General features: G+C 39.3%; 1 protein-coding gene across 5 annotated transcripts in view; it reads left to right on the forward strand.

Annotated features, from left to right (window-relative positions):
- The window catches only part of LOC106879164 (dynein heavy chain domain-containing protein 1), a 141,277-nt gene that overhangs the window by 66,179 nt on the left and 51,564 nt on the right, over positions 1-23,534 (forward strand). For 3 of the 5 annotated variants that reach the window (XR_016238637.1, XM_089343381.1, XM_089343382.1), the window contains exons 46-63: positions 719-951; positions 1,663-1,830; positions 2,849-3,037; positions 3,940-4,189; positions 5,543-5,708; positions 6,200-6,420; positions 6,784-7,000; positions 8,072-8,261; positions 9,994-10,092; positions 10,747-10,987; positions 13,451-13,582; positions 15,053-15,237; positions 16,851-17,031; positions 17,820-17,975; positions 18,943-19,046; positions 19,866-20,025; positions 20,519-20,692; positions 22,394-22,435. Coding sequence is in view for 4 of the 5 variants with exons in the window: in XM_089343381.1 (XP_089199507.1) it covers positions 719-951; positions 1,663-1,830; positions 2,849-3,037; positions 3,940-4,189; positions 5,543-5,708; positions 6,200-6,420; positions 6,784-7,000; positions 8,072-8,261; positions 9,994-10,092; positions 10,747-10,987; positions 13,451-13,582; positions 15,053-15,237; positions 16,851-17,031; positions 17,820-17,975; positions 18,943-19,046; positions 19,866-20,025; positions 20,519-20,692; positions 22,394-22,435 (3,108 nt within the window). In the remaining variant the exon portion in view is untranslated. The remainder of the gene's footprint in view (positions 1-718; positions 952-1,662; positions 1,831-2,848; positions 3,038-3,939; positions 4,190-5,542; positions 5,709-6,199; positions 6,421-6,783; positions 7,001-8,071; positions 8,262-9,993; positions 10,093-10,746; positions 10,988-13,450; positions 13,583-15,052; positions 15,238-16,850; positions 17,032-17,819; positions 17,976-18,942; positions 19,047-19,865; positions 20,026-20,518; positions 20,693-22,393; positions 22,436-23,534) is intronic. The other 2 variants (XM_089343383.1, XM_089343384.1) reach the window with 1 other exon arrangement.

The raw sequence follows: 23,534 nt of genomic DNA on the forward strand, positions 1-23,534 counted from the left end.
CTGTCATATATATATATATATATATGTATATATTTGTGTTTTTGTGTCTGTTTGTACCCAGCCTCACCATTCGACAACCGGTATTGGTGTGTTTACATCCCCATTTCTTAGCGGTTCAGCAAAAGCGAGCAATAGAATAAGTACTAGGTTTAAGAAATAAGTTCCGGGGTCGATTTGTTGAACTGAAAGCCCTTCAAGGTGGTGCTAAATCCTAGTGATCAACTGGTACTTATGTTATCAACCCTAAAAGGATGAAAAACAAAGTTGACCCCAGTGGAATTTGAACTCAGAACATAAAGACAGATAAAGTGCCACTAAGAATTTTTCCCAGCATGCTAACAATTCTGCCAGTTCACCGCCCTTAAGGGGGCATCGAAGTTACCCCTTAGTATTAATACTGTCTCTATCGACAATGCCTATGTAGTATGTGTGTGTGTATTATTTCTTTATTGCCCACAAGGGGCTACATACAGAGGGGACAAACAAGGACAGACAAACGGATTAAGTCGATTATATCGACCCAGTGCGTAACTGGTACTTATTTAATCGACCTCGAAAGGATGAAAGGCAAAGTTGACCTCAGCGGAATTTGAACTCAGAACGTAACGGCAGATGAAATACCGCTAAGCATTTCGCCCGCCGTGCTAACGTTTCTGCCAGCTCACCGTGTGTGTGTGTGTGTTTATATTCGTCTTATAATCTCCGGAGTTCTTTACAGATCCTTGTTCTTTGATGACCGATGAAGAGAAGATTGTGATGAGGAGTATCGTGAAAGTTTTACGTCCGTGTCTCATGGAAGGAGAAGAAACTGCGCAGTTTGTTAGAACTCTGCGAGACGTCTTCAAGCTAACGATGCTGGAGTGCAGCATGCAGGATGTGGTGTTGCAGGAAGGTTTGAAGAATCATCTGAAGGAGACTTTCTCAGATTTCTCTCAAGGAATGTTGGATAAGGTAAAAAAAATAAAATTTAAAAAGAGAAAATGGTTTCGATCATCATCATTATCCTCATCAAAATAATCATCACCATCATCATCACCACCATCATCACCATCTGATTAGATTTTGGGATCGATCCAGTACTGGACAAGGACTCTGTATTATTTTTTCACTTTTTTTACGTAATTTTTGAGAGTGGTCGGGTTCATATCCGTCAAATGTAAATAAAGGGAATCTAGCACCCCCAATCAGCTCAAAACAATATCTGTGTATCGCAATTTCCGGGTTATGTTTCCTGGGGCTAAATTACAGCAACATTCGTCCTAAACCAGGACTGCCATGTTATGTTGGCAAACAATCTTTACTATAAGCGTACCATGTTATCCTAGATTACTAATGAATGAATCTTCCGTACTCAAGGATTGATGTATTATTGGGTTGGTGCATAATTATTGCAGCTTTTTTTCAACAAAAACAATAACAATATTTAACAAAAAGCATCCTTAAATGACAGTCTGACCATCTGCCAAGCAAATGGGAAGCAGTAATTGAAGTAGATGGTGAATATGCTCCAGAATAATCATTTAAAGATGTTTTTGTTACATGTTGTTATTGTTTTTGTTGAATAAAATTTGTTGGAAAGAAGCAGCAATAATTATGCACCGACCGAATAGATTATTGGTGTCTATGAATGAAATCTCTGTAGCAAACTGTATCTGTTTTCAGCTGATTGAACTGTATAGCTGCTGTGGACAGACAAACCGAAGCACAATTCTATGTGGGCCTTCTGGAAGTGGGAAAAGTACCATGTTAAATGCTCTTGTACACACACTCAACATGCTCAGCTATCAGATGTCTGGACTGGATCCTGACGAAGAGAGAAGGAAACAGAAGGTACTGACTTTCTACTGTTACTTGTTGTTGTTTTTTTTGTTTAACCCTGGGTCAATGCTGATCCCACAAGCATTCCAAACCTGCACCAGCTGACCCTTTTTATTTTCCAGGTATAGTATTATTATTGTCCGCTTAAGTCCTTCACTTCCTGTGGTGCTTTGGCCATCAATGGCTTTTCTCCACTGTCCTTGACTTTGGCTATCTTTGCTCCAGTTTGGTCTCTGCTCTTCACTTTCAGATTTTCCCAAACTGTATCATATGCTTCTCTGAGAGAAGCTCTTTCTTTTCCCCATTTTGTTGGTTTCGAAGTCAGGAGGGAGGGCCAGAGACAGTGACCCTCAATGGTCATCTAGGGCTGAGGATGAAGTCAGAAGGGAGGGGTTAGTGATAGTAACCCTCAATGGTCATCTAGGACTGGGGATAAAATCAGGAAGGTGGGGTCAGAGACAGTGACCCTCAATGGTCATCTAGGACTGGGGATGAAGTCAGAAGGGAGGGTCAGAGACAGTGACCCTCAATGGTCATCTAGGACTGGGGATGAGGTCAGAAGGGAGGGGATCAGTGACTGACCCTCAGTGGTCATCTAGGACTGAGAATGAAGTCAGGAGGGAGGGGTCAAAGACAGTGACCTTCAATGGTCATCTAGGACTGAGGATAAAGTCAGAAGGGAAGGTCAGAGACAGTGATCCGCAGTGGTCATCTAGGGCTGGGGATTGAGTCAGGAAGAAGGGGGTCAGTGACAGTGACCTTGAGAGGTCATCTAAGACAGGGGATGAAATTAGAGACAAACCAAAGTTGTGATAATGAAAGTACTAACAGGCAATGATATACCATACTGTATACAATAAGCCATTGTATTATAAAAGCACAAAGCCTGAAATTTTGCAGGGAGGACCTTAATTGCTTACAATGACCCCAAAGCTTGACCGGTGCTTATTTCCTGTCATTAGGAAGTAAGCTTCTTACCCACACAACCAGGCATGCAGTTTTCAAAATAAACTTTTCTCTTCTTGTCTAGTCTCATGGATTATCAAAATTTAATGGAAAATCAAGGAAAAGGCTCCAACTCTTGCGAGAAACCATTGCAAATTTCCAGCCACCTTTGAAAATTGTTGACAAGCTGGGTTTGTCCGAGAAATATAAGAAAAGCTGTTATCCTCGCATCTATAAGTCGTATATATATCCCAGTTCGATGTCGCCTGAGGAGGTAATTCTTTCTAATCTTTCTCTATGTTATCTCCCCGCGTTATTGTAGTTTTAATTTGTTCAGAATACGAGGTGAGAGGCTGAAAAGTTCCTGGCTTTGGGTAAAAGGAAATAGAGGAGGATCAGTTAATTATGATTTTATCCAACATATTCCCCTCTGAGATTCACACATTTATTGGAGTGGTCCTTCAGTTTTTCTAACCCCTGTTAAAGAACTCAGAAGGTTGGGCCTCCAACCAGGCCTTTCGCGATACCCTTAAAGGCAGGAACTTTTCAGAGCCCTCCTCTTAGAGTGGAACAGTAGTTAGTTGAGTGGCCTACTGATCACAGACACTGAGTCAGGGTTGGAACAAGAGTTGGAGATAAGACTTGAGTAAATGACTGATTTGAATGAAAGGTAGGATTGAATGTGAGAGGGAGATTTGAGTGTGAGTGAGGCAGACTTGAGTGAGAGACAAGCAGGATTGAGCATTAGACATGATTAAATGAGAGGCTTGAGTATGAGATGAGCTGATAGATAGAGAGATAGACTTCAGTAAGAGACAGGCTTGAATAAAGGAAAGCAAGCTTGGGTGGGAGATGGGTACGAGGGAAAAGTGTGAAGAAATTATTTTCTGTAAAAAAAACATTTTGTTTTTACTGTGTGTCTGCGTGTGGTTGTGTGTGTATCTTGGCAGAGAAAAAGTGAAATGGTCACCTGATCCCTGATCCAGCCTCTCACACCTACCCTGCAATGTCATTCTAAAAATAAACAATCACATCATCAAAATCTCAAAGTTTTGAGATAATCCAGGATTAATTCAAAACAATGTGGATATAAATAAGCTTTGCATTTGACTAAGAAATCTGAAAGCTAAAAGCTTAATCACTAATTCTTGTGTTCTTTTGGTTTTTTTTCTATAGTTTATTGGTCATTACAGCCCTTATGGATGGCAGACAGGGTTCTTGTGTCAAGAACTAGACAGAATTTCTCCCAGCAGAACCGGAAATGCTCTTGAATTTATTGATGATGTTCCAAAGTCTTTTGGATATTCTCAAGTCTGGTTCGTCTTTGACGGACCGTTGCATACGTCATGGTGTGATCCGATATCTGGTTTGTTTGATGCATCTCGCACATTGGTGCTTCCGAATGGTGAAACGTTTGTGTTGAGTGGTAAGTGGACTTGTATGAGAGAGAGGAAGGAGAGAGAATAGAGAGAGGGGGGGGGGTGAAGAAGAGAAAGAGAAAGCAGGAAAGAGAGAGAGGAGAAGAGAGATATTCTTCTATTTGTTTTAGTCATTTGACTGTGACCATGCTGGAGCACTGCCTTTAGTCGAACAAATTGACCCCAGGACTTATTCTTTGTAAGCCTAGTACTTATTCTATCGCTAAGTTACAGGGACATAAACATACCAGCATTGGTTGTCAAGCGATGGTGGGAGATACAGTAGCCTTGGGTAGTATTTCTACCTGGTCGGCTCCTGTCAACTGCCCTACCCATGCATGCATGCATGGAAGATGATGATGATGATGATGATGATGATGATGATGTCTGGCAGCACTCAGCAGAGAACCCATTCAGTAGGCAGTGGAGTTCACCGTCTGATGAGCCGAGTGGCACCATGTCACCTGAAAATGTCAGCCAACCAATTCTATGTCCACCGATTATTATGATACCACTTCCACACCAACTGCACATGTCAATCCAGTTCATAAAAATCATGGAAAGGAGGTGGGGACAATACACACCCCCTGCTGAAATGTTTCAAGAAAGCACCATTTACCCAGACATAAACACAGGGGCATTCATAAATGGACTTTGTGGCAACGAAAAGTTTCCCATTAATCCCAAACTCCTGCAAAGCCTTCCACACTTTGTCCTGTGACATGTCGTATTCCCTTTTGAGGTCGGCAAAGCAAGCGTTACATCTCTTTGGCAATATTCTCACACATTTTCAAAGATGTGCCATAGTCTGAATATCTGACTCTGGTTGCGTTGTGTGCAGGAATGGAAGCCAGTGTTCTTCAGCAAGTTAGGGCTCAGCAATTTCCCTAAAGCTCTTTTTCCAGACACCAGAAATAGACTTTACTAAGAAAACTCTACAAGGAGATCCCTCTATAATTAGAGCTTTCTCTCTCTCTCTCTCTCTCTCTTTCTCTCTCTCTCTCTCTCTCTCTCTCTCTCTCTCTCTCTCTCTCTCTCTCTCTCTCTCTCTCTTCCTCTTTTCCCTCTCTTTCCCTTCCCCTTCTCTATCTCCTCCCCGCTCTCTCATCTTCGTTTTTCTTTTCAAAACTTGGGATTGTCATTGCTTTGGTGTCTTTTCAAAGTCCAAGCTTCTTGGTACACATAAATCAGCATTTGTGTATATATGTGTGTGAGTGTTATATATACAACAGTAAAGAAGTGGTGGTGGTGGTATTGGTGGTGGTCCTAATGATGGTAGAGGTAATGATGAGGGTATATGATGATGATGATAAGCAGGAAGTGAACTAAAGCTATAGGTATTTTTTTTTTTATCCTTGCAGAAGATACCAAGATAATTATGGAGACTGACAAACTCAGCTCTGCATCACCTGCCATGCTGAGCCAGTGTTTGGTTGTGTTCTGTAACAACACCACTTTCCATTGGGCCACCTACTTCCAGGCATGGAAGAAAGACATCAACTTTAAACCTTACATGACAGAGGACAGGTAAAAGAAAACACATCTTTTCCACTATTTTATAGTAAAGCGATCGTTGCCAGTGCCCCTGGATTGGCTCTTGTGCAGGTGGCACATAAAATATACCATTTTGAGCGTGGCCGTTGCCAGTATCGCCTGACTGGCCTTCGTGCGGATGACACGTAAAAGCACCCACTACACTCTCGGAGTGGTTGGCGTTAGGAAGGGCATCCAGCTGTAGAAACTCTGCCAAATCAGATTGGAGCCTGGTGTTGCCATCCGGTTTCACCAGTCCTCAGTCAAATCGTCCAACCCATGCTAGCATGGAAAGCGGACGTTAAACGATGATGATGATGATGATATGTGGTCCGTGCTTGATCAATATGTTTGAGATATTAAGGCAGCGAGCTGGCAGAAACGTTAGCACGCCGGGCGACATGCTTAGTGGTATTTCGTCTGTCTTTACATTCCGAGTTCAAATTCCACCTCTTAGAGTGATATAACTGTTTTCTTCATTTCAGTTTGGAGATTCTACAAAGCCTTGCTGAAGACATGATTCCACCAACATTGGATTTCCTCCGAAACAAAGCTATCCTTGGCCCCAACATCTGGTCAAACTTAGACACCGAAAATCAAGATTCTGTTGTTGGACCACAAGACATGACAGCCTTTCTTGACCTTTTGACGGTTTTATTTGACAAATATTTCACGAAAACTGACCAAAGCACCACAAGCTCTGCAGGCAAGTTGTCGGTACTTTTTGTTTTTGTTATTATTGGTTATACACTGTGGGAAAGGGATGGGTGGTGGTGGTGGTGGCGGTGGTGGTAGTAGTAGTAGTAGTAGTAGTAGTAGCAGCAGCAGCTGTAGTAGTAGTAACACCAGCACAGGCAAGATTTTTACAGCTGGATGCCCCTCCAAATCCCAACCACTTCACAATGTAGAAGGATGCTTTTTATATGGGGCCAGCTCTGGCAGGGTCACCATGTAACTTGCAAGACAAAGATCCTTTGAGAAGGGCCAGGGAATTGAAGTCGGTGATCTTGTGCCAGAGGATGCTTTTCTTCGAAATATCATCGTGTTTTATTTTCTATCTATCTTGTAGCAATTTCCAGTTTATCAATGTCTGAACGTCTAAGCCGACACAGAAAGAGTAAAGAAGAAATGAAACCAACAGAGAGTTTCAAGCCAAATCAAGAGAAACTGTCAGGCACCTCTCTTAATTTGCTGCCAGAGGAAAATATTCCATTTTATCAGGAGAAAATTAAGAGTATCTTTGTCTATGCTTTTATCTGGGGTTTCGGAGCAGCCCTTCATGAACAGTTAAGTATATCTCACTTAATAACGTAATTTAAACCAGAGCCTTTAACACATTTCTCCAGAGTTGTTTCCCCTGCCACTGCCCTCTTACTACAGGGGAGATAACTCATATGGTGACATGATTCACCTATCCAGACTTTTCCCCACTGGAGACAGTCTTTGACACTTTTTTGGCTATTATATATATATATATAGTTTTAGGGAAAAGAACCAAGGTTCATGAACTCATCGATGAAAATCCACTGTCACATATAGAAAAATTAATAATTAAAAGCTCAATAAATAAGTATAATATAATACAAAGTAAATATCATAAGATAAAAATAATAATTATTAATTTTTCTATGTGACAGTGGATTTTCATCGATGAGTTCTTGAAACTTGGTTCTTTTCCCTAAAACTATATATTTTTATATATTATAATCTATAAAGCTCAATTTAATTTTAATTTTTTATAAATTGATTTTAATTGAGTTTTTACCTGTAATTTTGGATTTTGTCCCTAATATTATTATATAAATATATATGTAAATACACACACACACACACACACACACACGCTCACACACACACACACACACACACACACACACACACACACACACACACAGCCTCTATCTCTCTCTTGTGCAGAATAAATAACATCACTGCTTATATCTACACTCCCTGTTATAAATGCAGGTTGTGATTTCACTAAACAAACCATTTTACAGGACACACACCTCTCTTGCATTGGTGAAATATATATATAAGCACGGTACAACAATGTACTATAGAACAAAAAATGGACTATATACCTGTTGTAATTTGGTTACCTATAGTCTGATGATATTTCGGAATTACAATTCCTTCTTCAGATCTTCTTTGCTGGAGTCTCTGCTATAAACTGTTTATACTGTTAAACAGGTATATAGTCCATTTTTTGTTCTATAGTGCATTGTTGTACCATTCTAAACTTTTTATTCTTTACAAACAATACATAATGCTTCAAGCGAACTACAATACTCTCCTATATATAAGCACCTATTTTTCTATCAACCACTCGTTCTCTAAGAATTCTTTATTTCAAACAGAGATGATGAAAGATTTAGCAGTCACGTCCGAGATCTGCTTAGCATCACTACATATCCAGTATCATTTCCAAGTGATGGTAGTGTCTTTGATTATTGGGTCAGCGATTCCAATGGTATGTTCTGCAGTTGGAGTGACCAGTCGTCTGTAAAGTTCAGAAAGCCATCGTCTGCATACATCATGGTACCAGAGGTGAGTATATTGCACTTGGTTCGGTTATTTCAGTTTAGCATGATCGTCATCATTGTCATCATGTCATCATTTTGTGCATCCTCTGATTTGTCATTTATTGGACTATTGCCGTGCTGGACTGTATCTTCTTGGGCAGCAGTGGTTCTCAATCTGGGGTCTAAAGACTCTTGGAATTCTGCAAAGAAAGTATCGGTGCTCTTTGAGCTGAATTCGGAATTCTTTTGAATAAAGAAGACCTCCCTATGGACCTAAGCTTTTGCTTGGCTCTGTGAGAAAATTAATTAACATAAAAAGGAGTCTTTGAGAATTGAAAAGGTTATTTTAGGGTATAGTCAAGTATGTCAACTCTTAGTAATTATTTCATCAACCCCAGGAGAATAAGATACAAATTTGACCAATGTAAAATTTGAACTTGAAACCATGAGGTCCAAGGGAAAAAAATGAATTTAATAAAGATACTCCTTGGGAGCAAAAGGATTGGGAACAACTGTTCAGTGGAATAGACAAGTCTATCAGCCCCTATTAATTATTTTATCAACCCCAGAACATTGAAATGCAAATGTGACCTAAGCAAGATTTGAACCCCAAACCCTGAGATCCACAAGAAACTTCATGTTAACAGAAAAGACTGGGAACCATTGTTCTAGGGTATAGTCAGCTCTTTATAATTTTATCACCCCCAAAGGCTATACGAGAAAACCTTTGTCCAAGGTTCCATGGAATGGGACTGAACTGAAAACCATTTGGCTGAAAAGTAGACTTCTTACCCACACGACCATCCCTGCAAAGAACCAAATATTATGATGGGGATGCATTATCCCCACATTTGACCCTAATGTGGGTATTTCTGATATCAAAAGCATTGAATGTATTCAACCCTCTCTCCTTGGGGTGAGGCACAGACTTTATCTTCCTATTTCTTTGTTCAGAGTAAATTTGGGAAAATTCAGCTTCCGTAAAATGCATCACACTTAATGTATGCATACTGTGTGTGTGTGTGGTGGGGGGAGATGTGGCTCTGAAGGCGCAGGTGTGGCTCTGAAGGCGCAGGTGTGGCTGTGTGGTAAAAAGTTTGCTTCCCAACCACAGGGTTCCAAGTTCAGTCCACTGTGTGGCACCTTCGGCAAATGTCTTCTACAATAGCTTCAGGTCGACCAAAGCCTTGCGAGTGAATTTGGTAGATGGAAACTGTAAGAAGCCCTTTGTATATGTGTGTGTGTTTGTACCCTCATCACTGCTTGACAACCAGTGTCGGTGTGTTTACATCCCTGTAACTTCATGGTTCGGCAAAAGAGACCCATATAATAAATACTAAGCTTAAAAAAAAATAAGTCCTGGGGTCGATTTGTTCAGCAAAAATCCCTCAAGGTGGTGCTCCAGCATGGCCGCAGTCAAATGACTGAAATAGTTTTTAAATATCAACATCATAGGTGCAGGTGTGGCTGTGGGGTTAGAAGCTTGCTTACCAACCACATGGTTCTGGGTTCAGTCTCACTGCGTGGCACCTTGGGCAAGTGTCTTCTACCACAGCCTTGGGCTGACCAAAGCCTTGTGAGTGGATTTGGTAGGTGGAAACTGAAAGAAGCCCATCGTGTGTGTGTCTGGAACCATGTCAACTGTATAAACTGGATTTAAGTTACTTTACTTTTATTTCTTGCTTTTTGTTTGTTTGTTTGTTGTATTTATTTGTGTCGCTTATATTGTTTCTTTGTTTCTTTGTTTCTTCATCCAGATTGACCGTTACTCATTTGTGATTGATCTCATGTTGAATATCCGCAGACCCGTCCTCATTTCAGGATCAGCCGGAATTGGGAAGACAGATTATGTACAGGTAAAACTTCCTGATCTCAATTTTGACCAATATTAGATCAACAGAGCTATTATTAATGAAATAATGCTAGTGTTGATAAACTATTATTATTAGTATTATTACTCTTTACTTGTTTCATTCTTTTGACTGTGGCCATGCTGGAGCACCCCCTTAAGTCGAGCAACTCGACCCCAGGACTTATTCTTTGGAAGCCTAGTACTTATTCTATCGGTCGCTTTTGCCAAACCGCTAAGTTATGGGGACGTAAACACACCAACATTGGTTGTCAAGTGATGTTGGGGGCACAAACATAGACACACACACATACACAGATATGAAAGATACATGAACGACAGAGTGTAAGTGGCTTGAGAGAAAAATTGGGCATCAAAGAGGCATCAAACGTTGTGTACAAGAGGAAAGACAATGGTCACGTGATGCGTAGGGATGAGGAGGGCTGCATGATGAAGAAGTGCTGATCTTTAACTGTGGAGGGAACCTGTAGAAGAGGTAGACCCAGGAAGTCATGGGATGATGTGGGGAAGTGTGATTTTGAGATGTTGGGTCTGATGTTGGAAGTGGAAATGGTGAGGCTGATAATAACAAAAACGATGACGACAACAGTGATGATGATGATGATGATGACGATCTGTTTGTTTCTGTGCATTTTCCTAGAACATCGTAGGCAGTAATCTATTTATGACCACAATACGGATGTCCCCTGTTCGTAATCGGATGGCAATACTCGAGGAGCTGCTGCTGTGCGAACAGAGAGCAACAGAAGGGGGCAGGCCCCACGTCAAGTCCAGCAGCACGAAAGACAATTCAAAAAAACCCAAGGCCTCAGCGACGCAACCAACAGGCATCTCTCACCTTCTCTTCATCGATGACCTCAGCTTAGCACGATGGGAAAATGGTAAGTTAATTAATTATTTGTTATATGGTATTGATTAATTCGTTGATATCTGGTTATCTATTTCTTTCCTTTCTTTTCTTTCTAGTTTTTTTTTTATTTTATTATTGTTGTTTTCTTGGCTGATGGATGACCTGATCAAAGGATGGACGAACAGGTGGACAAGTGTACAGGTGTGTGTGTGTGTGTAGCAGAACTTCAAAGGAGATGAACACCAATGTTCTAAGTGGAATAATATCTACTTCTACACCCACCGACACTTGTCTTTTATTTTCCCCTTCTATAGTTGTATAAGAATTGGATGAGATATGACGGTTCGGCCATCTCTCCCCAGCTCTTATATTAATCATTAAAATCCAGAAATACAACAACACGAGGGATAACGGTAACAACAGATCAATAATTTATTCTAGGTTGGTGTAGAGCCGTTTTGTTCCTGGGTGAACAGGCATGCCGCTAGAATACCAAGGAAGCTTCGACCACATGTCGGTATCGAGCTGAGAGATACGTGTTGTCGCCACTGCTGCTAGAGAGAGAAGAGATCGAACACTATTGCTCTCTCACCACCTGTTGCATTGCGCATGCATGCTCAGGTACTTCCGCTGACGGCAAGTCCCTTGCACATGCACAATGGCACTTCCCAAGAATGCAGCCAATGGCGGCCACACGAGCCACTACAGTTGATTAAGTAATTTCCTTCCCAGTAATGCTACTTGAGTTGCCTTGTACCACTAATTACTTTGCCTTATATATCCAATCTTCTCCTTATAAGCATGTATATTGTTGTTATTATTATTATTATTTCTCAACAAAATATCTTGTACCATGTTCTTCCATTGATTTGCGTTAACATCCGTATATTAATATATCACAAGATAATGATGTTTCATTTATCATCTTTACATTCTTCGCTTCAAATCAGTATGTTATTAATCCTAATATTTTTAATATATTCTTAAACAATATCTATTTCTGCCTCCATTGCCACTTGTTCTTTATTTTCCCCTTCTACAGTTAGCTAAGTAAATTCTTCCTAGTAATGCCACACTGGTTGTTGTTCGTACTATTGGTAACTTCAACTAAGCTTTTCCGTTCTTCTCCTTGTAAACGTGCACATTATTATTATTATTTCTCCACTAAAAATCCTGTACCTTGTTTTACCATTAACTTGCATTAATATCCATATAATAATACTATATATTACCAAGCTATGATGCTTTATTTATTTTTTTATATTTACTTTCTTCGCTTTATATTAGTATGTCATTAGTTTTTTCCTGAAGGAGAAAATTTTTTTATATTTGATGAACTCTCTTGGTTATCTCCCTTCCTCCACTTTTTGACTTAGCAATTCGCTTACGACTTTTAGTTTTAGTGTGATCCATTTTGCCCTCCTCCCCCCATTTTAATCATTTAATTTAAACCTTTAGTATAACGTTTACTGCCCCCTCCCTTTATAACTCTATGTAAACAAGCGTTCTTCTAACGGTCACTTACTTGGCCATGTAATATTATAACTAGTAAGTTACCTCATCATTTTGCATTTGTCTTGCTTTTATATGTTGGTTCTCTGACGATGAATATATGTGGAATTCCAGCAGTTCTTACTTCTTTGGAGTAGAGTCCACATATATTTTGAAACATGTGTAGGAATTAAAGGAATTTTTATTTATATGCATTTTGCTCCATTTATTGTAAGGATAAAATCTTTATAAGAATTTATCAAGTAGTCAGCGTGAAAAAACCTCATAAGGAAAAAAAACCCATCATTTTTTTCTATAAATATATATAATTTAATTTATATAAGGGCATTATTGTATAGTAATGCCCTTATATAAATTAAATTATATATATATATATATATATATATATTAAAACATAGGGTAAAAAATCATATATTAATTAATATCGATTAATTACCAGGAAGCTAGCACATTATATAGATATTAATTAATATATGATTTTTTACCCTATGTTTTAATGTATTAACCATAACCGAGTTCTCAAACTGGATATATGCGACGCAGTTAATATTTTCTGCAGACATATTCCTGGAATTAGCGCGCCAAAACGAAGACTTTTGAATTTTACCATTAAGCTGTAATTAACAGAACCATATACACGTGCACCTATGATGGTGGGCAACTTTGTATAGGGTTCTGAGGATTATGGTTACATTACGAATCAGGCTGAAGAGAAACAGACAGTCGGTAAGATTGTTAATTTTGAAACTGGTCCCTGTTTAATAATGATTTTTTCGGTAATTTTAAATGTCTTGCCCGCTTACGCTTTGGTATTCCGCTAAATTTCGTTTTGAGAACAATTTAGGTCTTAATAGACACAAGATGTGATCTATTTCTAGCACATTGAATGTCCACGTTAGTGGTCAACGTTATATATAAAAATATATATATATATATATCTATATATATATATATATATATATATGTTTCTGTTTCATACCAGGTTGTCAGCCAACCTTGGAACTACTTCGTCAGATCATGAATGAGGCAGAATTTTACGACAAAGAACAGCATGCACAGTGCAGTGTGCATTATCTTAACTTCATAGCCGCCATAACATCACCAACAGATCTCGGTAAGTAACAAACACGTGCATGCAATAATTATCTCACCCAGACACACCTGAAATATTTGCATTTAGCTTGACACTGTGTATGGCTGTGTGATTAACAAGTTTGCTTTACAACCACTAGGTTTCAGGTTCAGTTCCTGCTGTAAATACCCTTGGCAATAGCCCTCGTCTCACCAATCCCTCCGTGTGAGGTGAGTGAGTTTGGTAGGCGGAAACGGTGAGGAAGCCCATCATGTATGTATGTGTGTGTGTATGTATGTGTAATATATATGTGTGTGTGTGTGTGTGTGTGACATGCTGAAGTCATTTGACATGCTGAAGCACCACCTTTAGTTGAAGAAATCAAGCCCAGTACTTATTCCTTTTAAAGCCTGGTACTTATTCTGTTGGTTTCTTTTGCTGAACTGCTAAGTTATGGGAACATAAACACACCAGCACTGGTTGTCAAGCGGTGGGGGTGGGGACAAACATAGACACAAAGGTACATGCATAGATATGCATATACACATATATATATATATATATACGATGGGCTTCTTTCAGTTTCCATCTACCAAATCCACTCACAAGGCTTTGATCAGCCCAAGGCTATAGTAGCATATATATATATATATATATATATAAAATCATCAATTTAATGCTCATTTTTCCATACTTGCATGGGTCAGATGGAATTGATTGAGGCAGATGTTCTACAGTTGGATACCCTTCCTGTTATCAACCCTTACCTCTTTCCAAGTAAGATAATATTTCCCTGTGGCCAGATATGTTTTCTCGGAAGATTGGAAATGAAGGACACAGCTTATATAGTAGTGACACTCGCTTAGAGCTGTCATGCGATGTTAAGGCAAGGAGACAGTAACACACAGACACACACACACACACTCATATACATATAGACAGCAGGCTTCTTCCAGTGTCCGTCTACCAAATCCACTCACAAAGCTTTGGTTGGCCCAGGGCTATAGTAGAAACACTTACCCAATTGGAGACCATGCAGTGAGACTGAACCTGGAACCACATGCTTGGAAAGCAAACTTCTTACCACACGACCACCTATATAACTGGCACTCCATTGAGGGATCCAGTTAATCTGACCAACAGAACAACCTGCTCGTGAAATTTACATGCAAGTGGCTGAGTACTCCACAGACACATGTACCCTTAACGCAGTTCTCAGGGAGATTCAGTGTGACACAGAATGTGACAAGGCCGGCCCCCTCTGTATTACAGGTACAGCTCGTTTTTGCCAGCTGAGTGGAGTGAAGCAACATAGTAGAAGACACTTGCTCAAGGTACTGTGCAATGGGGTTGAACCCAAGACCGCATGAGTTGAATAGCAAGCTTCTTAACCCCACAGCCATGCCTGACTTGCCAGTTTCCATCAAACCATACAACCCATGCCAGCATGGAAAAGGGATGGAGGGTGATGTTGCTGCTGTAATAACCGTTTTCTTTCTCTCTTACCAACAGGAACTGGTCTTGGACATGGGACACACATTTTAAGTCAAAGACTCGGCAATCTTTTCTTCAACATAACATTCCACACGCCAACCACAAGTCAACTGGTTTCAATATATTCTCAGGTCTTCCAAATCTTGCTCGAAGATTTACCTTCCACTTTCCAGCTTCAGATTTACATACCAAATTTAGCACAGGTAACTGTTATGAGTATTAGGAACTCTGATTGAAAATTAACTCAGGTATAGAAATACATTATTTACATCGTCTCGTGGCACACCTAGCATCATCTTGTGGCACACCAGTGCGCCATGGTATACCAGCTGCAGAGTGTTGAGGGATAAAGCTAAGGTATGAATTATAAAGAACAAAATTATAAATTAGGAAATAAAAATTAGGAATCTTGGGGCTACTAACCCCAAGGTTCCGAGTTCGATTCACAGCAGCGACCTGATTAATAATAGTAATAATAATAATAATAATATAATAATAGTAACATCGTTAGGAATGAGAACCCAGGTTCGAAATTTCCCCAAGACACCTGACGAAGGCTGGAGGGTATATCAGCCGAAACGTTGTGTTAACAACAAACAAGATGAGGACAAATATCCGTCAAATGTAAATAATGTAAATAATGTAAAAATTAGAAAATTATAAAAAATGAAAAAATAAAGAAATAATTTTTAAAAATTAAGAATAAAATCAAAGTAAAGATGAAATATAAATATAAAAATAATAATATATGTGTGTACACTCAGACACATATGTGTAGACAGCCACCCTCATATATATATATATATATATATATATATATATATGTGCATCCATATACACACACGAACATTTTTTTTATTTATGTGTGAACTTTTTTATATCTAAACATTTTTGTATTAAATGTATTTAATATTTTTTGTATATCGACTTGACTAATTCGCTTGTCCTTACATTTACTCCTATATATATATATATATATATATATATATATATATATATATATATATATATATATATTTTTTTTTTTTTTTTTTCGCCATGAACGGTTTGTATTTTTAAACCGAATGTAGTTTTCTGGTGTTATATTTATTCCTGAAGATGTGTAAAGAAATTTTGATTTATTAAGTCTCTTAATGAATTCTTTATACTGAAATATATATTGAAGAAGATAAATATGTTCATTTGAATATATACGTTTTTGCGTCGTAACTCCTTTATTATTATTAATATATATATATATTTTATTTAAAAGAGTTCCAACTCTGTCTGTTTTTTATGTTTTATTTAATGTGGGATATAGAATATCGAACATATAATATAAATAGTAAAATGAAATGAAGTATTGAATGTCTTATTGAATATATGAAATATTGAGTATTAAAGGAACAGAGAAAAGCCTTTAATACTCAATATTTCATATATTCAATAAAACATTCAATACTTCATTTCATTTTACTATTTATATTATATGTTCCATATTCTATATCCCACATTAATTTTATAAGAATATAAATAAGAATATAAATAAAACATAAAAAACAGACAGAGTTGGAACTCTTTTAAATAATATATTCCTCTATACACGATCATACAAACCCCTTTTTTTTTTGTATATTTTTTATTTTTATTCACATATATATATATTGAGGACTACCATCACACCATCATGTCATCCTAATCACTACCACTACCACTACCACTATCACACCTACTATATTACCACATATAGGATATGACCTTTAACCTCAGAATATGCTATGTTCTCCTTCTGCTCTATTTTACTCACTGCTATTGTTGTTACTGTTTCTGCCAAAAGTGTTTGACCCAAAGCACCATAGAATTGTACACCCGTGTCAAAGAGAAGTTGAAACCAACCCCAGAGCATCCATACTATTTGTTCACACTTCACGATGTGGCCCATATTTACAATGGTCTGAGGTTACTGACCCCAAGGAATGCCAGCGTCTTACTGAAAGAAATGAAAAAGGCTGAGCAATGTAAGCACTTTATATACCATTTTCTGTCTGTCTGTCTGTGTGTCTCTCTCTGTGCATGTGTATTTATCATCATCATCATTTAACATCTGCTTTCCATGCTGGTATGGGTTAGACGGTTTGACTGGAACAGGTAAACCAGAGAGCTACACTAGGTTCCAGTCTGATTTGGCTTGGTTTCTATGGCTGGATGCCCTTCCTAACGCCAACCACATTGCATTCCTTTATTGCTTATCTCTCGTCTTTTATCTTTTACTTATTTCAGTCATTGAACTGTGGCCATGCTGGGGCACCGCCTTGACAGATTTTTAGTTGAATGAATCAAACCAAGTACTTTTTTTTTTATTTTTCAAATTTGGTACTTATTCTATCGATTCCTTTTGCTGAACTGCTAAGTTAAGGGAATGTAAACACACCAACACCAGTAATCAGGTGGTAATAGTGGGAGACAAATACAGACACACACACACACACACACACACACAGAGGCTTTTTTCAGTTTCCTTCTACCAAATCCATTCACAAGGTTTTAATCAGTTTGCAGCTATAATACAAAATCACTTGCCCAACGTGCCACGCAGTGGGACTGAACTCAGAACCATATGGTTGGGAAGCAAGCTTCTAACCACACAGCCAGTGAGATTTGTTCCTTTTTTTTTGTTGCTTCTTGACAGCTTACATTTGTTTTTTGAGGGGGTTCTTTATTGTTTTTTTTTTAGTTTCTTTTTGTTTTGTTTGTTTTTTGACACCTTATATTTGTTCCTTTTTTTTGTTGTTTTTTTTTTTGACAGCTATCATTTGTACCAGTCAACAGGCCCAGACTGAGGATTCTCAAGAACACTCGTCGTTCTCTTCATACCCTTGTCCACCTTTGATATGCATCATCATCCGTCTTTGGATTCATGAAAGTTCCAGAACTTTGGCTGACAGAATTCTGGACAATAACGGTAATGTGAAATATATTGCAGTATTTTTCTCAATGCACAGAAGGAGATGGAATGGATAGAAGAGAGAAAGGAAGGAAACGAGGGATCGGTGCACAGAAAGGGAGAAGGAGGGAGAATAGAGAAGAGAAGGGGGCAGACAGAAGCAGCAACCGAGGGGGAAGGAGAGAGAGGAAGAGAAAAAGGGAAAGAAAGAAAGAGATGTAACACCAAAGATTCCTGCTATTTTGGGTGACAATGGGAAGATGGGTGGGTGGTATGAGATGGAATATTAAGTTTCAAAAAGTGAGCCGAAAGTGCCTGTGTGATGACAAGGTGCCCATGTGGCATCACATTAAAGTGGCTGTGTGGTGCCATGTGGAAGCACCCAGCATGCTCTGTAGGAAGGGCATCCAGCTGTAGAAACCATGCCACATCAGACTGGAGTCTGGTGCAGCCCCCTGGATTGCCAGCTCTGATCACACTGTCCAACCCATGCCAGCATGGACAACAGACATTAAGTGATGATGGTTGTGGTGGTGGTGGTGATGGTCGTCGTCGTCGTCATGACGACGACGACGATGACGATGATGATGATGATGATGGTGATGATTGTCCTGGAGAATAGTGAGGGAGATGTACTGGAACGGCCCACTCTGACTCACAGGGCTCACACTTGCTCCGATAGCAGTAAGCAGGGATATGGTCTGGGGGGTGAGGGGCTGGCAAGAAGGCTGGGGGGTCTCCACTGACCATAAACCTGTCAGAAAGCAATGTGAGATGAGGTGTTTTGCTCAAGAACACAGTACACCACCCAGTCTGGGAATTGAAACCACGATCTTACAAGTGTGAGTGCGACACCCTAACCACTAGGCCGTGCACCCTCATGCATACATACATATAAATGCACACAAACACACACACACAAACATTTATAATGCTGAAATACTCAATATTTGATGCCTAACCTCCTTATAATATTTCTCTTCAGATAAAAATTGGTTCTGGGATACCATGGAAGAAATTCTGAAAAAATACGTATGCCAAACCAGTTCAAAAGATCTCTTGACCACACCAGAAAGGGAGCATTTTGAGGTAGGAATCGTTTAGTCTCTAATATACTCTTTGATTCCAACAAGGGAGTCGCTACATAGTCCCATGACCTGCAAGAAATAACAGCAATGTGTCCTAGCTCTCCGAGCACCTCCTACCATCTTGAAGGGAAGATTCAGTTTCTGGACATGGAAGTCTTTGATGTATATCAATGCCATCATTGTTTTAATGTATGCCACCACCCACCCCCACACACCCCACACACCCCCACGCATGCATGCACCACCTCCCACACACACACACCCAATGAAACTTTTGTTTCTTGATCAGGCAATTTGTTGATTTGTTGGCACTCCGTCGCTTACGACGTCGAGGGTTCCAGTTGATCCGATCAATGGAACAGCCTGCTCGTGAAATTAACGTGCAAGTGGCTGAGCACTCCACAGACACGTGTACCCTTAACGTAGTTCTCGGGAATATTCAGCGTGACACAGAGTGTGACAAGGCTGACCCTTTGAATTACAGGCACAACAGAAACAGGAAGTAAGAGTGAGAGAAAGTTGTGGTGGAAGAGTACAGCAGGGTTCGCCACCATCCCCTGCCGGAGCCTTGTGGAGCTTTTAGGTGTTTTCGCTCAATAAACACTCACAACGCCTGGTCTGGGAATCGAAACCGCGATCCTATGACCGCGAGTCCGCTGCCCTAACCACTGGGCCATTACGCCTCCACTGATCAGGCAATAGGGTCCTTGAAAAACCCTTTCTTCTGTATTTCGTTTTGATGTTTTTTTTTTCTTTTGATTTTTCTTCTAATATATTTCTCTCTCCCCCCCCCCCCTCCGCCGCTTTTAAACTTTTCCAGGACAAGAGTTTTCCAGAAAGCTCCCCGTCTTCCTTTGCCTACCTGGGCACGAATTTCGGGATGTCCCAATACAGCCACGAGATCGATGACGAGAAGGCCAATGCCCCACGATCGGACACAGAAGATGAAGAAGAAGAAACGGATTCAGATTTTCATTTGAGTAAATCTCATTTTTCACTTTTTTTCATTTTTTTCTTTCCTTCTTTCCCTCCTTCTTCTCTTCCTTTCTCCTCTTCTTTCTTCCTCTCTTTTCTCTCTTCTTTCTTCTCTCTTCCCTCCCTACCTTCTTCTCCCTATCCTCCTTTCCTTACCTTCTTCCTCTCCTTTTTCCTTTTCTTCCTCTTTTTTCTTTTTCCTTTCTTCTTCCTTCTTTCCTTTGCATTCCTTTTCCTTCATTTATATTATTCTCATTATATTTCTTTCTCTCAGATCTTTCTTTTCCAAATCAGTGAAGCAGAGGCAATCATTCTTTACCTCTGACTCATCACCAGGCCATTATTTTATTTATTTTATTCAATTTTAGAAGAATTCAAGCATGTCTTTGGCCATTCTGGAGCATATTGAACTTATTTTGTGCATGACTTTTTGGCCCTGTGTTCATACACCATCACCTAACCCTCTCTCTCTCTTTTTCTCTCTCTCTATTCATACAGGTGCAACACCTACCAGAGGTTCAGCTCATACTATGGCTTCCTCAAAGACAACAGTAAGAAAGTTGGGCCAGACTTCAGAAGCTGGCAGTACTTTCACCATTACAAGGACAAGTCCTGATAGCGAATGCATCTCCGAAGAATTCACCTTCCTCCTGTTGAATGTACAAACTCCAAGTAAGTAGCAACAAGAAAGAATGAAAAAAAACAAAAAGTATTCTAAAAGTTCCCTATTTAGTCATCATCATCATTATCATCATCATCATCATCATCACCAATTAACATCCGTGTTCCATGATGGTATGGGTTGGATGGTTTGACAGGATCTGAAAGGTTCAATCGGTGCATCATGCTCAAGTGTCTACTTTGACCTGGTTTTTAGGGTTGAATTCCCTTCTCGATGCCAATATCTTTACAATGTATATTCGGTGTTCTTTTCATGCCACCAGTTCTAGTAAGGTTACCATACAGCTTGCTAGACCATGAAATCCAGGAAAGGGTGGGGGCTTTGCATGAGGAGATGAGAGATTAAGAGTATAAGGGAACAGGTCAGAACAGGATGGGCCTCTTGTAGAGGAACTACACAACTAAGTCCAGCAGTACAGGCCACAGGGATTTGGCTATGTCTGCAGGATGAGCCCCAAAAGACTACCACACCAATTTTTGTGGCAGCAGTGACCCACACACTGCAGGATCCAGTGCACCACACCAAAGAGAGAAAGTAAAAGGAGAGAGAAAAAGAGTATAAGGCAAAAAGTGAGACAGAAAGAGAGAGAGAGAAGCGTCCATGATATGAGGTAGGAGGAACGTATTTTTTATTACATGGTTATTATTATTATTCATTTTGTTCATCATATAGTGGGTACGTAAAAGCACCCACTACACTCTCGGAGTGGTTGGCATTAGGAAGGGCATCCAGCTGTAGAAACTCTGCCAAATCAGATTGGAGCCTGGTGCAGCCATCTGGTTTCACCAGTCCTCAGTCAAATTGTCCAACCCATGCTAGCATGGAAAGCGGACGTTAAACGATGATGATGATGATACAAGTACATGTGTATTCTTCATGGGCAAAACAAATTGAGGAAGACACGAAGTTGCTGTGCCGTAACCTCAAGCATACTAAGGCCAGCCTGGAATAACATAATCACCAGAGTCCATCATCCAGTGACACCCAAAACAGTGTATTGGTTGAGAGGACAGCCTTCCCCTCCAGTCACCAGTTAGGGGTTTTTACTTACTTTTTTCTTATTTACACAACTACATACATTTTAGAAAACAGGGAAAGCATGGCATGGTTTCTATGGCTGGGTGTTGCCCTTCATAAGGTAAACCCCTTTTTAGCATGTACTGGGTACTTTTTCACATGCCACCAGCATCTGACAGCCTGCAGGACTACGAATCCTGCGAGAGACAGCTTTATGCTAAAGAGATTAAGGATTAAAGCATTAAAGAAGGGGACCAGAGGTTATGGGGTTACATTTTCAAAGAGATGGGGACAGGGAGACGATCGGGATGGAGCGGAAAACAGATAGAAATAGGGTTGTTCTGTGGACCCTCAAGGTTTAAGGTGACCAGAAGTGAATGGGGACGAAAACTGGAAGAGTAAGAGGGCAGTAGAAGGGTAGAGGCTGCAAGAGTGTGTGGGATGGGGGAATGGGTGATCTAAACGATTAGGTACACCAGGTAAGTGCTGTAACGGATTACTGGGGTTCCGTGGTTTCTATGACTTCGGAAAGTTGAACTATGACCTTTTATGCCTCTTTTTTCTTCTATCTCTTTCCATCTCCTTATTCTTTTACTCCCTTCCTCTATGCTCTCATCTTATTGATATACACCATTTCTCATTTTCCTTTCCCCCCCCCCCTCAATTTGTCTCAGGTGCTGAAATACCGCAAACTCAAGAACAACCCAGACGCAGCTGTAAGATTCTGAACTTCTTCCTCTAATAATATCATATATGACTTGAGATGTTTGATGTCCTGTTTAACAATTATATATACATACATATACATACATACATACATATATATATATATAAAATATATAGTTTTAGGGAAAATAACCAAGTTTCAAGAACTCATCGATGAAAATCCACTATCACATATAGAAAAATTAATAATTAAAAGCACAATAAATTACATATATATATATATGTGTGTGTGTGTAAATGTGTATATATTCAAATTCTGCCGAGGTTGACTTTGCCTTTCATCCTTTCAGGGTTGATAAATTAAGTACCAGTCAAGTACTGGGGTTGATGTAATCGACTATCCCGCTCCCCACAAATTCCAGGCCTTGTGCCTATAGTAGAAAGGATTATATATATCTATATATATAAAAATGAGAATGTGTGTCTGTCTGTCTGTCTGTCTGGGTGAATCCCTAAAACTCGAGAACTACGCAACCAATTTCATTCAAATTTTACAGATGCCTTACTTAGGGTTCCAGTTGTGTTTTAGTCAAAAAAAATTATTAACTTCTTGCAGAGTTCGAGCCCACGGCAACATAATATCTCCTCCACTATTTAAGTATTACGTGTCAAAAGTGAAACAAAAACACTCATGTCAAATACTTTCACTTTAAAAATGAAACTATTCTACTAACTGAAACAATCACATTTCGATACTGTAATGACAGATACTTTCAGAGAGAGAGAGAAAGAGAGAAAGAGAGAGAGAGAGATGTATATGTATACATATAGATGTATATGTACACGTTATTCCACTAACTGAAACAATCACATTTCGATACTGTAATGACAGATACTTTCAGAAAGAGAGAAAGAGATGTATATGTATACATATACATGTATATGCATATATATATATATATATAGATATAGATCTATATGCATACATGTATATGTATACACATGTGTAGATGTATATATATATATATAGATGTACATGTAATATGTACACATATATACATATATATACATGCATACAGGTATCTATACATATATACACCCATCACACACAAACACATGCACACAAACACACACATTAGTCATTTGTTT

Source organism: Octopus bimaculoides, chromosome 27 (assembly GCF_046866305.1).
Source record: "Octopus bimaculoides isolate indiv1 chromosome 27, ASM4686630v1, whole genome shotgun sequence".
Taxonomy (NCBI): Eukaryota; Metazoa; Mollusca; class Cephalopoda; order Octopoda; family Octopodidae; genus Octopus; species Octopus bimaculoides.